Source organism: Mandrillus leucophaeus, unplaced genomic scaffold, assembly GCF_000951045.1.
Source record: "Mandrillus leucophaeus isolate KB7577 unplaced genomic scaffold, Mleu.le_1.0 Scaffold2, whole genome shotgun sequence".
NCBI classification, from domain to species: Eukaryota; Metazoa; Chordata; class Mammalia; order Primates; family Cercopithecidae; genus Mandrillus; species Mandrillus leucophaeus.
The window spans coordinates 5787774-5800037 of NW_012102031.1; the positions used below are offsets into that span (position 1 = coordinate 5787774).

The 12264-nt window shown below is 57.1% G+C and overlaps 1 protein-coding gene across 1 annotated transcript in view; it reads left to right on the top strand.

Moving 5' to 3' along the window:
- The window catches only part of CARD10 (caspase recruitment domain family, member 10), a 27811-nt gene that overhangs the window by 5051 nt on the left and 10496 nt on the right, over positions 1–12264 (top strand). Inside the window, exons 2-9 of the mRNA XM_011978909.1 lie at positions 1996–2199; positions 3487–3642; positions 4202–4327; positions 5760–5951; positions 7653–7787; positions 8120–8235; positions 9226–9254; positions 9719–9842. Of these exons, the coding sequence (XP_011834299.1) occupies positions 1996–2199; positions 3487–3642; positions 4202–4327; positions 5760–5951; positions 7653–7787; positions 8120–8235; positions 9226–9254; positions 9719–9842 (1082 nt within the window). The remainder of the gene's footprint in view (positions 1–1995; positions 2200–3486; positions 3643–4201; positions 4328–5759; positions 5952–7652; positions 7788–8119; positions 8236–9225; positions 9255–9718; positions 9843–12264) is intronic.

A 12264-nucleotide genomic window follows, 5' to 3' on the forward strand; every position in this document is an offset into this window, starting at 1 on the left:
AAGAGAGGCCAGGGGACTCCTGGGGCACCAAATATTGCATGCCTGACTATGGCACCAGAAGTCATTGTGACCTTTTCCCAACAATGACTTCATTTTATAGCCTGCCACCTGCTGCCACTCTTGTCACTGTCTGGCCACCTCAGACCCCACATGCGTCACAGCTGGCTGAGTGCACTCATAGTCCAGCAAACTGACCATGCACGTCTGCTCCCAGCTTGGTGGTCACCCCACAGCTGCCCACTCACCACACCGGGCCAACTTCTGGCTGCACACTCCGAACTGGTGATCGATCAGGGGCATGGGATTTTATTTAACGCTGTGAAGACAGCCACGGTCACACTGTGGCAGCTCTGTAGCCTGCCTTTCACAGTTTAGAGGCCTCTGTCCACTTGCTGTCCTGTTTAATTCTTGCAACACCTTTGGAAGGCAAATGATGAGGCCAGGAGATCGACTGGGCCCATTTTACTGATGAGGAGACTGAGGCCCAGAGGAGGTAAGTGACTTGCTCAGGATGACAGAGCCCAGAAGTAGCAAAATTGAAACTTGAAGCCTGGACATGGAGCTCTTGAGGGAGGATGAACCAAAAGCCAAATCTTCTGGAGTAGAGGCTCTCTTAGGAATTCCTTTCAGGGTGGACCGGACTAAGTCTGTTCACTGAGAGTATGTTGAGGTGAGATGTTGGCTTATAGGGGGAGCGTCTGGTTCCTGGGCTGGATGAGACCCTCAACTCTTAAAACCATTGTCCTCTCCTCTCCCCTCACACCCCAGGTACAGATGAGAAGATTGAGGCACAGAGAGGGACCATGACTTGTCCAGGGTCACACTGAGCTAGAGACGGAGCTGGAGTCTGACCCTGTTTTTGTTTTTTGTTTTTTTTCTCCTTCTTCTTTCTTCTTTCTTCCTTCTTCCTTCTTTCCTCCTCCTCCTCCTCCAGCCTCCTCTCCCCTCCTTCCCCCTCCTCCTTCTCCTTCTCCTCCTTCTCCCTCCTTCCCCTCCTCCTCCCTCCTTCCCCTCTTCCTCCCTCCTTCCCCTCCCTCTTCCTCCTCCCTTCTCCTCCTCCCTCCTTCTTTCTTTTTCTTCTCTCTTTTTTTTTTGAGACAGGGTCTCGCTCTGTTGCCCAGGCTGGAGTGCAGTAGCACAATCATGGTTCACTGCAGCCTCAACCTCCCAAAGCGCAAGTGATTCTCCTGCTTCAGCCTCCAGAGTAGCTGGGATAATAGGCGCGCACCACCACACCCAACTAATGTTTTAAATTTTTTTTGTCGAGACGAGGTCTCACTGTGTTAACTAGGCTAGTGTCGATCTGCCCACCTCGGCCTCCTAAAGTGTTAGGATTACAGGTGTGAGCACTGCACCTGGCCTGGTTTCCCGTATGCTTTTTTTTTTTTTTTTGAGACAGAGTCTTGCTCTGTTGTCCAGGCTGGAGTGTAGTGGTGTAATCTTGGCTCACTGCAACCTCCACCTTCTGGGTTCAAACGATTCTCGTGCCTCAACCTCCCTAGTAGCTGGAACTATAGGCATGTGCCACCACGCCCGGCTAATTTTTTTATTTTTAGTAGAGACGGGGTTTCACCATGTTGGTCAGGCTGGTGGGATTACAGGCGTGAGCCGCTGTGCCTGGCCCCCCTTCTTCTGGATGTGGCCCTCCTCCTTTTCTGCCATGAGGATACTGGGCTAAATTGACGGGAGTCAGTGTCAGAACTGCGGGACAGACAGCATGTTGTGATGCAGCACGTCCACCCACAAGTTCTTAGAGTGGATTCCCCTGGGGGCGGTGTCCTTGGCCTTACTGCCCACTGCTTCTTCCTCAGCCCTGTTTGTTTTATATCTGCCCAGCCTCTCCTGTTTTCATAGACAAGTCTGGGGAGGACCCCTGCTTCGGCTTCTCTGGGAATCTGAAAGGCATCCAGGAGTGAGGGAGCAGGACTTCCCACCCCTGTGACCTGTGGCTCCCAATGTGTCCCCCTCTGGGCTGACCCATGTCTTGGGCTCCAGGTGGATCAGCTCAAGCTCAAGGTGAGTCGGCTGGAGGAAGAGTGTGCACTGCTGCGAAGGGCCAGAGGATCGCCTCCTGGGGCAGAAGAGAAGGAGAAGGAGAAGGAGAAGGAGCCGGACAACATGGACCTCGTCTCTGAGCTGCGTGCTGAGAACCAGCGGCTGATGGCATCGCTGCGGGAGCTGCAGGAGGGCCTGCAGCAGGTACCAGGACCAGGGGTCGTGGGCACAGGCTGGGGGGTGGTCAGGAGGGCCTGCAGCAGGTACTGTGGCTTGTGGGTGCAGGCTGTGGGGTTGGGGGTTGAGAGGACCTGCAGCGGGTACCAGGGCCAGGGCTTGTGGACACAGGCTGGGTGGGGGGTGGTTGGGAGGGCCTGCAGCAGGTACCAGGGCTGGGGCCCATGGGCGTGGGGATTGGGGGGGTGGTCAGGAGGGCCTGTAGCAGGTACTACGGCCAGGGCTCGTGGGCACAGGCTGCGGGATGGGGGGTCAGGAGGGCCTGCAGCAGGTACCAGGGCTGAGGCTTGTGGGCACAGGCTGGGGGGGCGGTCAGGAGGACCTGCAACAGCTATCACGGCTGGGGTTCATGGACATGGAGTGGGGGTAGGGGTTAGACCCGGAAAACAGGCCCTCTTGCTGCTTGCTCATCCTCCCAAGTCCTGGAAAGCTGAGGATTTCAGAACCAGGGATCTGAGATCTGGATGGAGTCCCAGCAGCCTCTTGCCTGAAGCTCTGAGCTGAGGGCCCTTAGCACGTGGTTGTCCCTGGTTGTCTGGTCTAAGGTGTGTGAGCAGCCTGCAGAAGGCCCCCGAACTCCCTAAAACTGTCCACCTGATTTTGAGTGTGAGCGTTTTTCTGGGGAAAGGGCCCCAGCTTTCATTTGATTTGTAGAGAGTGTGGTCTGGTGGTCCCAGGGCTTGCTTAGTGTCCTGTGGCAGGTCAGTGGCAGGTCAGCGGCTGCATGGGCCTGCCTCCGGGCCATTGTTCCACACAGGAAGTGGGGGATGGGAACCAGTGTATTTCATGAGGTTGGGGCACTTGGCTGGAGTGTAGGTATCGGGGCAAGATCTTGGGCCCAGGGTCTACCTGTGTGGGCCAGGCTCAGCCCCTTGAAGACCCCTAGTCATGGGGGTGGGAATAGGCCTTGGAAATGGCCACCGTCTCCTGCCCCGGGTGGTGGGTGAGGGCCAGAGCACAAGTGTGTGCCTGGTGCTTGTTTAGGAATAAGATCCTGGCTGAACTTGTCCAGTCACACCCTTATCCACTTAGCTTATTAGCCAGATGCTCCCTGGAGGGTAGCTAGGGCTGGTGGGGCCACGCCCACTTTGCCGAGGGGGAAACAGAGATCCAGAGAGGGTCCAGTCCCCAGGCCAGCATGGCAGAGCTGGTCAGGTGGGTTTGGAGGGCTGACAGCCGTGTGTCCCCTTCCTTCCCATGCCCAGGGTGGGCCCCGAGCCAGACCCTGAGGTGGCCCTGCCCTGTGATCCCCAGGAGGCAAGCCGGCCAGGGGCCCCAGGCTCCGAGCGCATCCTGCTGGACATCCTAGAGCATGACTGGCGGGAAGCGCAGGACAGCAGGCAGGAGCTGTGCCAGAAGCTGCACGCCGTGCAGGGGGAGCTGCAGTGGGCCGAGGAGCTGCGCGACCAGGTGGGGCCCTGCCCATGCCCTGCCCCTGGTGGGAGAGGGTGTCAGCCAGGGCCAGTGTGCTCACACCTTCCCTGAGCCATCCGCTTGACGCAGGTGCCTTACTGAGAACTGCATTCGTTCGTTCGTTCTCAGATGTTGACAGGGGCACCCTTCTAGGCGCTTGGGATGCTGCAGTGAGCAAAACAAAGGTGCCTTTTCCTTTAGGGGGAACTCCAGCAGGGGAGACCGGCAGTATGTGAGACACACAGTCCCGCGTCATATAGCCAAAGGCGATGAGCACCGTGGGAGACGCAGAGCTGGGGAAGGGGCCGGTTGCAGTTTCAGTGGGGAGGCCAAGGGTGACCAGATGGGTGAAATGATCATTCTTCTGGTTTTACAGATTAGGCAGTTGAGGGCCCGTGAGGTAAAGTCAGTGACTCAGACCACTCCACTGGGCAGGAGGGGACTTGTTATCGGGTCTCAGGCTCTTGGCTCTCACTGGCCCTCCTGGGCACCTGCTGGTTAACTTTCTGGTGGTCCCCAGCCCTGTGGTCTGACCCCGCCCCCGTGCCACCCTCAGTACCTGCAGGAGATGGAAGACCTGCGGCTCAAGCACCGCACACTGCAGAAGGACTGTGACCTGTACAAGCACCGCATGGCCACTGTCCTGGCCCAGCTGGAGGAGATTGAGAAGGAGCGAGACCAGGTGAGCCCCGCCTGCTGTGTACGAGGCCCTGGGCCAGTTGCTGCTTCTCATATGGGAGGAGATGAGAAGCAATGGAGGGGACTAGAAGGGTAGAAAGAGAGGTTAGCAGCTCCCTGGTGGGTTAGCACAGGGCACAAAGGCTGGGAGAACAGACAGGGGACCTGGAGCCCTTGAGATACCAACCTTACACCCTGGACCCACTGGCCTCGTCTGAGCTCCTATGGCAGTTACAGAAGCTGGTCCTGGTGTCTTCATTTCTGAATATCCGTTGTTCTGTCCATCTCAAAGACAAAGCCAGTACAGAGGAGGTGCTTACAAATAGAAGCCGATGAAGAAATTCTCAAAAGTTTTGGCTCTCCGTCCCTGGGCACTATGAGCCTTGTCTCCTGCCAAGGTTGTAGGGTGGGCTGAGGACCTCCGGCCAGTGTCACCAGGTTCCATGTGCAATGGGGGACGGCAGGAGGTTTTTGTTCTTGACCAAGTGTGAATCCCACTAGAGGAGTTGAAGTCTACATATTGTTATTATTATTATTACTTTTTGAGACTGAGTCTAGCTCCGTTGCCCAGGCTGGAGTGCAATAGTGCGATCTCAGCTCACTGCGGTCTTCAGCTCCCGGGTTCAAGTGATTCTCCTGCCTCAGCCTCCCAAGTAGCTGGTATTACAGGCGCGCCACCATGCCCAGCTAATTTTTGTATCTTTAGTAGAGACAGGGTCTCACCATATTCACCAGGCTGGTCTCGAACTCTTGGGCTCAAGTGATCCACCCACCTCAGCCTCCCAAAGCGCTGGGATTACAGGCGTGAGCCACCGTGCCCGGCCGAAGTCTACATATTAGAAATGCCCTCAGAATCCCCTGGCAAGCTTGAAAGTGCAAAATTGGGGCTTCATTCTCCAGATGTTCTCATTCAGGTGGTCTGGGGTGGGCCCCAGGAATCTGCATTTTATGGGGCTGCCCTCAGCTCTCTCTGAGGCATGGCTGTCAGGTCTGGACCATGGGTCTAGATCTAGAGCCCCTGGTCTCCCCTGTGGATGCAATGGGCTGGGTTTGACTCCCGGCTTCTCCACCAACTGGGATGCTGGGAGTGAAGCCCCTGGCACACAGCAGGTCTCGTGGAAAAGTTTTCATTTCTTGGTGAAATGGTGAGAGCCTGGATTCTGCAAATGGACTGCCCGATTTGAATCCCAGCTCTCTCTCTCCTGGCTTGGTTTCCCCAATCTGCAGAATGAGAATAATGATATTAATAGTATCTCACTAAGTCAGTTAGTATGAAGATATTTAAATGAGCTGATATTTAGCTCAGGGCCCGGCACACAGTGCTCAGTAAGTGATAGCTGCCGTTCTCCTTACTGTCCCCATTCTCCAAGTCATAGGCCAGGACAGCTGGGCCAGGGTGACTCCTTCAGCTGCTGCCTCCCCTCCCCCAACCCTAGGCCATCCAGAGCCGTGACCGGATCCAGTTGCAGTACTCACAGAGCCTCATCGAGAAGGACCAGTACCGCAAGCAGGTGCGGGGCCTGGAGGCAGAGCGGGATGAGCTGCTGACGACACTCACCAGCCTGGAGGGCACCAAGGCTCTGCTGGAGGTGCAGCTGCAGCGGGCCCAGGGTGGCACCTGCCTCAAGGTGAGCGGGTCAGGACTGTGGGAGTCCTGGTGGGAAGGCTGGGGTCCTGGCAGGAGCTCTTGGCCAGGGCTGGGAAGGTGCCGGCCCTAGTGGGAGACCTCAGCTGGGGGAGGAAGCGGTAAGAGCCCTCAGTTAGGAGTGGGAACTTGAACCCAGGCTGGGCTGGGTGTGGGCTGGTGAGCAGGCAGGGGGCATGTTGGTCTCTGAGTTTCTGGGGTTGCTTCTGGGACACTAAGAATAGTTTGGAGCTGGTCTTTGCATTTAGGTAGGGAAAGCTGGCTGCCCGAAGGCCTGTGTGCTTGTTAGAATGCAAAGCCTGGGCCTCAGAGACCGGCTAGTCAGGACTAACATGAGCCTAAGCATCCCTCAGAGAACAGCTGGTCTAATCGTCTCATTGCACAGGGCCCAGAGAGGGTCAGGGGCTTGCCCAAGGCCACACAGCCAGCTGGCACTGGAGCTGGAGTCCCAGACACATTGTAAATTGGATCGTGGTCCTCAGGCTGCTGCTGGGAGCTCTGCTTTTCCCTTTTTCTTTTTTGAGACGGAATCTTGCTGTGTCACCGAGGCTGGATCCCAGGTTAAAGCTATTCTCCTCCCTCAGCCTCCTTAGTAGCTGGGATTACAGGTGCCTGCCACAACGTCCAGCTAAGTTTTTTGTATTTTCAGTAGAGATGGGGGTTTCACCATGTTGGCCAGGCTGGTTTCAAACTCCTAACCTCAAAGGATCCTCCCGCCTCAGCCTTCCAAAATGCTGGGACCTGCTTTTTCTTTTTCTTTTTTTTCTTTTTTGAGACGGAGTCTTGCTCCGTCGCCCAGGCTGGAGTGCAGTGGTGTGATCTCAGCTCACTGTAGGCTCCTCCCCTCCCCGGGTTCATGCCATTCTTCTGCCTCAGCCTCCCAAGTAGCTGGGACTACAGGAACCCGCCACCTCGCCTGGCTAATTTTTTGTATTTTTAATAGAGATGAGGTTTCACCGTGTTAGCCAGGATGGTCTCGATCTCCTGACCTCGTGATCCGCCTGCCTCGGCCTCCCAAAGTGCTGAGATTACAGGCATGAGCCACCGCGCCTGGCCCCAGCCTGCTTTTTCTTATTTTGAGTTGCCTGACAGTGAGCTCTGCAGGATTGGTGTTTGAAGCATTGGGGCCCGGAGGAATATATAGGAAAAGTCAGCATTAATCCATGGCTTGTTTTTTTAAAACCCCCAGTGGCTTTTTTGCTGTCTGGTAAAGACGGAGTCCCTTTTCATAGCCAAGAGGCCCTGCGGATGGGATTCCTTTTGTCCTCTCGCCTGGTTCTGTGGGTTTCAGCCTTTTAACTGGAATGCATCACAGTCCTGCCTCAGGGCCTTTGCACATGCCATTGATCTGCCTGGACCATCCCAACTGGACCTACTTAGTGCCTGTATACCCTTGAGTTCTCAGTTCAAACCACTGTTTCTTTGGAGAGTACTTGGACTCCCAGGCTGGATGGGGTGTTTGTATGTTTTCCACACCCCAGGCACCTTCCTTTTGCTGTCGTCTTAGCTTGAGGCTATTTTGTTCACATGTCTCTTGGTTTACAGTTTGTCTCCCTGTCTAGGCTGTGAGCTCCCTGAGGACAGGGATCTGTCCCTGTGCTGGCACATGGCAGGTGCTCAGTAAAGGACTGACTGTCCTGGGCCTAGCACTGCTCACCTCCTTCCTCCCCTCTCCCTCTTCCAGGCCTGTGCCTCCTCCCATTCCCTGTGCTCCAATCTCAGCAGCACTTGGAGCCTGAGCGAGTTCCCCTCCCCTCTGGGAGGCCCAGAAGCACCTGGGGAGGCCGCTGTCATGGGGGGACCTGAACCTCACAACTCGGTAAGACAACTGCCCCATCCCAAATAAGCGGGGGACGCTGCTGTAGCATTATTACTAATGTAGAGAGTGCGTTCTGAAGGATCATTTCACAGGTGAGGACACTGAGGCACAGGGAGGCCAAGTACTTTACTGAAGCTCACCCAGAACCATTTCCTTGCCAGGCCTGGGTGCCAGGAGGCCTGGGAGCCACCCACACACTGTAATCTTGCAGACCCCATTCCTGTGTTCTGGGCCCTAGTTCTCATCTGTGGAATGGGCACAAACCAGGTGTGCTAAGGACTGGGGTGGTGCTGAGCAGTGGGGGTGACCCAGGCCCTGTCATGGCATTGCAGGAGGAAGCCACAGACAGTGAAAAGGAGATCAACCGGCTCTCCATCCTGCCTTTCCCCCCCAGTGCTGGCTCCATCCTCCGCCGGCAGCGTGAGGAGGACCCCGCACCCCCGAAGAGGTGAGATGGCTGGGGTTAGCAGTAGACACCCAGGGAGGTGGGGCTGCTGTCTCCTGAACAGCCACCTCCCAGAATCTGCAATGCCAAAGTCAGGTCCAGGCAGGCACTTCCCTTTATTGCCCTCAGATGGCTGGAGCTCTGGAAACCCAGGCCCTGTGAGTCACAGGGGCGACCAAGGTTAGGGTTAAGACAAGGCCGATGGGCAGAGCGAACTCAGTCCTAGCCAAGCATCCTGGCAGGAGAGTCACTGGGGGTCAAGCCTCAAAGATCCTATACCCAAGGAGAAGCTTGATGGTTCAGGACTAGGGGGCGTGGAGAATGTTTCAAGGTGTCAGGGACCTCGAGCAAGAAAGCCAGGCCTCAGGTTTGGGCATCAGCAGCAAATAGGGACCAGAAAATAGGGACCAAGGCGTACCCTCTGGTAGCAAGACCAAGGGCGGGAGATAGCCTGCCTCCTGGGGCGCGATCCCTGTCACTACTTTTCCCCTGTAAGTAGCCCTTGATTTATTCCTTTACTGGTGAGAGGCTGGGCCTGGGAGGCTGTGGTCAGTATGGCCTCGGTCTGTGTGAATCTGTCCCAAGAAGGCATCTGATGAGGAGGCCATGGTTTAATTTAGGAGGCGTACCTGGGAGCCACAAACCACAAAGGTGGCAAGTGAGGGTGAGGTGAGGGGTGAGAGATCAGGGGTGGCTTCCAGGAGGAGGTGGCATTGAAAGAGCTGGCTTTGAAGGGCATGCCAGGGCATTGTAGGTGGAACAACACTGGACAGAGGCCAGGACATTAACTTCTTGCCCTGTGAGTTTAGGGGAGCCAGGTGGCATGGATGCCCTGTACCTGGGACCCCGCCTTGAGTCCAGCCTGCATTTGCTTGGGGGCTGTGAGACCTTTATCTGGTGTGGGGGCAGGAGGAGGGAACAGGGCAGGGTGCCCACCATGCCTCACCTCCTGCCCTCTCCCTGCCCCCCCCTCCCTGCCCTCTCTCTGCCCAGATCCTTCAGCAGCATGTCAGACATCACAGGTAACAGCCCTTGGGTTCCATGGGGAGGGCTCCTCTGAGGAGGGGGTAGGTGACTTTGCAGTCCACCTGAAGCCTGCCACCTGCGCTACCCTTGGCGTGCATCCCCTTCCCTGAAGCCCCACTGTGGCCCCTGCCAGGCAGAAAGGTTGTGCTTGGGAGGCCCCTGGGGGCTTTGGTTCTGGCCTCTCACCCTGAGCCCAGTCCTGGACCTCACTCTTGTCCCTGGCTGTGATGTACGAGGCTCTTCAGTTCTGGGCCACCTTTCACCCTCTTCCAGGAAACTGTGGGGTCAGCCTGGTGGGCCCTGACCTGTCTCTGAGACCAGTGGGTCTGATGTGTTCCTGGGACCTCCAACCTGCCAAGGCCCCTCAGGTCCTGGGCTGGAGGGGGTCAGCCCTGGTCATGGACCCCGGCCATCCCTGTTTCCCAGTCGCAGACCCCTGAACGTTGTTCTTTTTCCCCAGGGAGTGTGACACTTAAGCCCTGGTCCCCTGGCCTCTCTTCATCCTCGTCCTCCGACAGCGTGTGGCCTTTGGGAAAGCCGGAAGGCCTCCTGGCTCGGGGCTGTGGCCTGGACCTCCTCAACAGGTACTGTAGCTGCCTGTGGTGGGTGGAGCTGGGGTGATTGCTTGAGAGGGGAACAGGAGTGAGGTGGGAGGAGCAACTGCCTCACCCCTGTTTTATGCAACTGTCTGAAGATTAAGGTCTGTAGACACTGGCAGCCCTTAGATTCAAATCCTGCTGCCGCTCTTGATGGTCCCTGTAACTTGGGTGGTCCCTTCACCTCTGTGGGCCTCCATTTGCTGAGTAGCTAAAGGGAGATAATGACCCGTTTTGCATGGAGGTCTTTTGAGGCCTCTGCTCACAGAAGCAAAGCACCCAGCTCTGCCAGGCACATAGCAGGTGCTTAGTGATAGTTGTCACTACAAGCTATCCTTGTCCCAGTGTCCTGCCTGTCAGTCCCTTGGCTCTGAGTCCCTGGGACTGAGCCACCCAGCAAAGTTTCATGCTGTGGGTGGGCTTGGGTCTCCTCAGGAGCCCCTGTGACTGGGCCAGCCACAGGCCCGTAACAGGAGTCACAAAGCCCATTAGCACAGAGTGCACTGTAGGCGACGTGCTGTCGGTGTGGCCGCTGCGTGGCCGCTGTTCACACTTGCCAGCGTATCTAAGGAGGGGTGAGGCACAGCGGGGGCTGCACTGCCATTGTGGTCTTGGAACTCAGCTGTGAGCAGAGGGCAGGTAGGGAGAGCATCCGGTGACTGTGGAGGAGGAGTGAGGGGGAAGGGCGAAAATCAAGGCTTCCTGAGTCAGGCCGGGAAAGTGTGGACTTTGGCTTGTACACTCTGGGAAATGTGGGAGGGTTTAGTTATTAACTGCAAGGCCAGCTGCTGGCCGTTTTACAGCATGCTGTTTGTCCTGGGAGTAGGCATAATTACGATGATCTCTGTTCCATAGAGGAGGTAACTGGGGCTCAGAGAGGTTAAGCAACTCGCCCAGGGTCCCACAGTTGGGAAGTACCAGGTCTGGGTTCGTAGTGACCTGATCAGATTTGGGTTTTGGAAAGGGCGTAGGAAACGTGAATTGTCAGCGCTGGAATGTGGGGGTGTTGGCGGCAGAGGGACGGGTCACGCAGCAGATCAGTGCAGCATTGGACCGGGGCCTCTGGCCTCCAGAGCGGCTTTGTCAGGCCAGTGTCCAGGCCCTGCCCCCACCTGGCCCCCGGCAGTGGGCCCAGCGAAACATTGTTTTTGCCTGTGCAGGACGTGCTTCTCGGGGAAGGGGTGGAGGTGCCTCCCTTCCTGCTCGCCTCGGCCCTTCCTCCCTTCCTCCAGTTTGGGCTGCAGCAGGGGTCCTGGCTGCTGTCCAGGGGGCGCCAGCATGCAGCCAGGGGGCAGGAGCCTCTGTCCCAGTCCCGCCCAGGCCCCACGGTCACATGGGGCCACTTCTGCTGCCCATGCTGTTCCTGGGGAGGAGAGAGGATCCTGGGAAAGAACACAGGCTGGGGAGGGCGCAGAGGTGGACCGAGAGAGAGAGAGAGAGAGAGAGAGAGAGAGAGCGCGAGAGAGAATGAGAGAGAGAGAGCCACCGCGCCCGGTCAAGGCTGGAATTTTAACCTGGTTACACAGACCAGGACACTGAAGTGCAGAGACAGAAATTGGTCCCAAGGGACGTGCGCGGTGGCTCACGCCTGTAATCCCAGCACTTTGGGAGGCTGAGGCAGGCGGATCACGAGGTCAGGAGATCGAGACCATCCTGGCTAACACGGTGAAACCCTGTCTCTACTAAAAAGACAAAAAATTAGCCGGGCGTGGTGGTGGGCACCTGTAGTCCCAGCTCCTCGGGAGGCTGAGGCAGGAGAATGGCGCGAACCCGGGAGGCGGAGCTTGCAGTGAGCCGAGATTGTGCCACTGCACTCCAGCCTGGGCGACAGAGCAAGACTCCGTCAAAAAAAAAAAAAAGAAATTGGTCCCAAGTCATAGGCCCCTCAGAGCTGTTTGGGGACTCCGACATGCCTTCCCCCTGTCTCAGCTGCTGGAGATCTCACATCTGTGTTGTGTGCCCACTGTGTGCTGGGCACCATGTTAGGCATTTTCTCTCCTCTTTCCCATTTCCTGTCCATCTCTTGCCCTCAGCCTCTGCCCTGTCTTTCCCAGCTCCTGGAGCCTGAGTGCCAGGAGGGGATGGTGGATAGTGAGGGGCTGGGGCAGGCAGGGGGATGGGCTGACAGATAGCCAGGTGGGGGACAGCAAGGGAGAGCTCATGGGGCAAGTGAGGTGCTGGGTGAGAGGGGCAGGGCATGGAGAGCACTGGAGGGTTTCGGGGTGTCGTCTCCCCAGCATAGCCCCGCCACTGTCCCAGCTTGCTCACATGGCCCCAGGGGATCTCTGGCACTTTCTGTCTTTGCAAAGAGAAGGTTCCCGGCCGGGCGCGGTGGCTCAAGCCTGTAATCCCAGCACTTTGGGAGGCCGAGACGGGCGGATCACGAGGTCAGGAGATCGAGACCATCCTG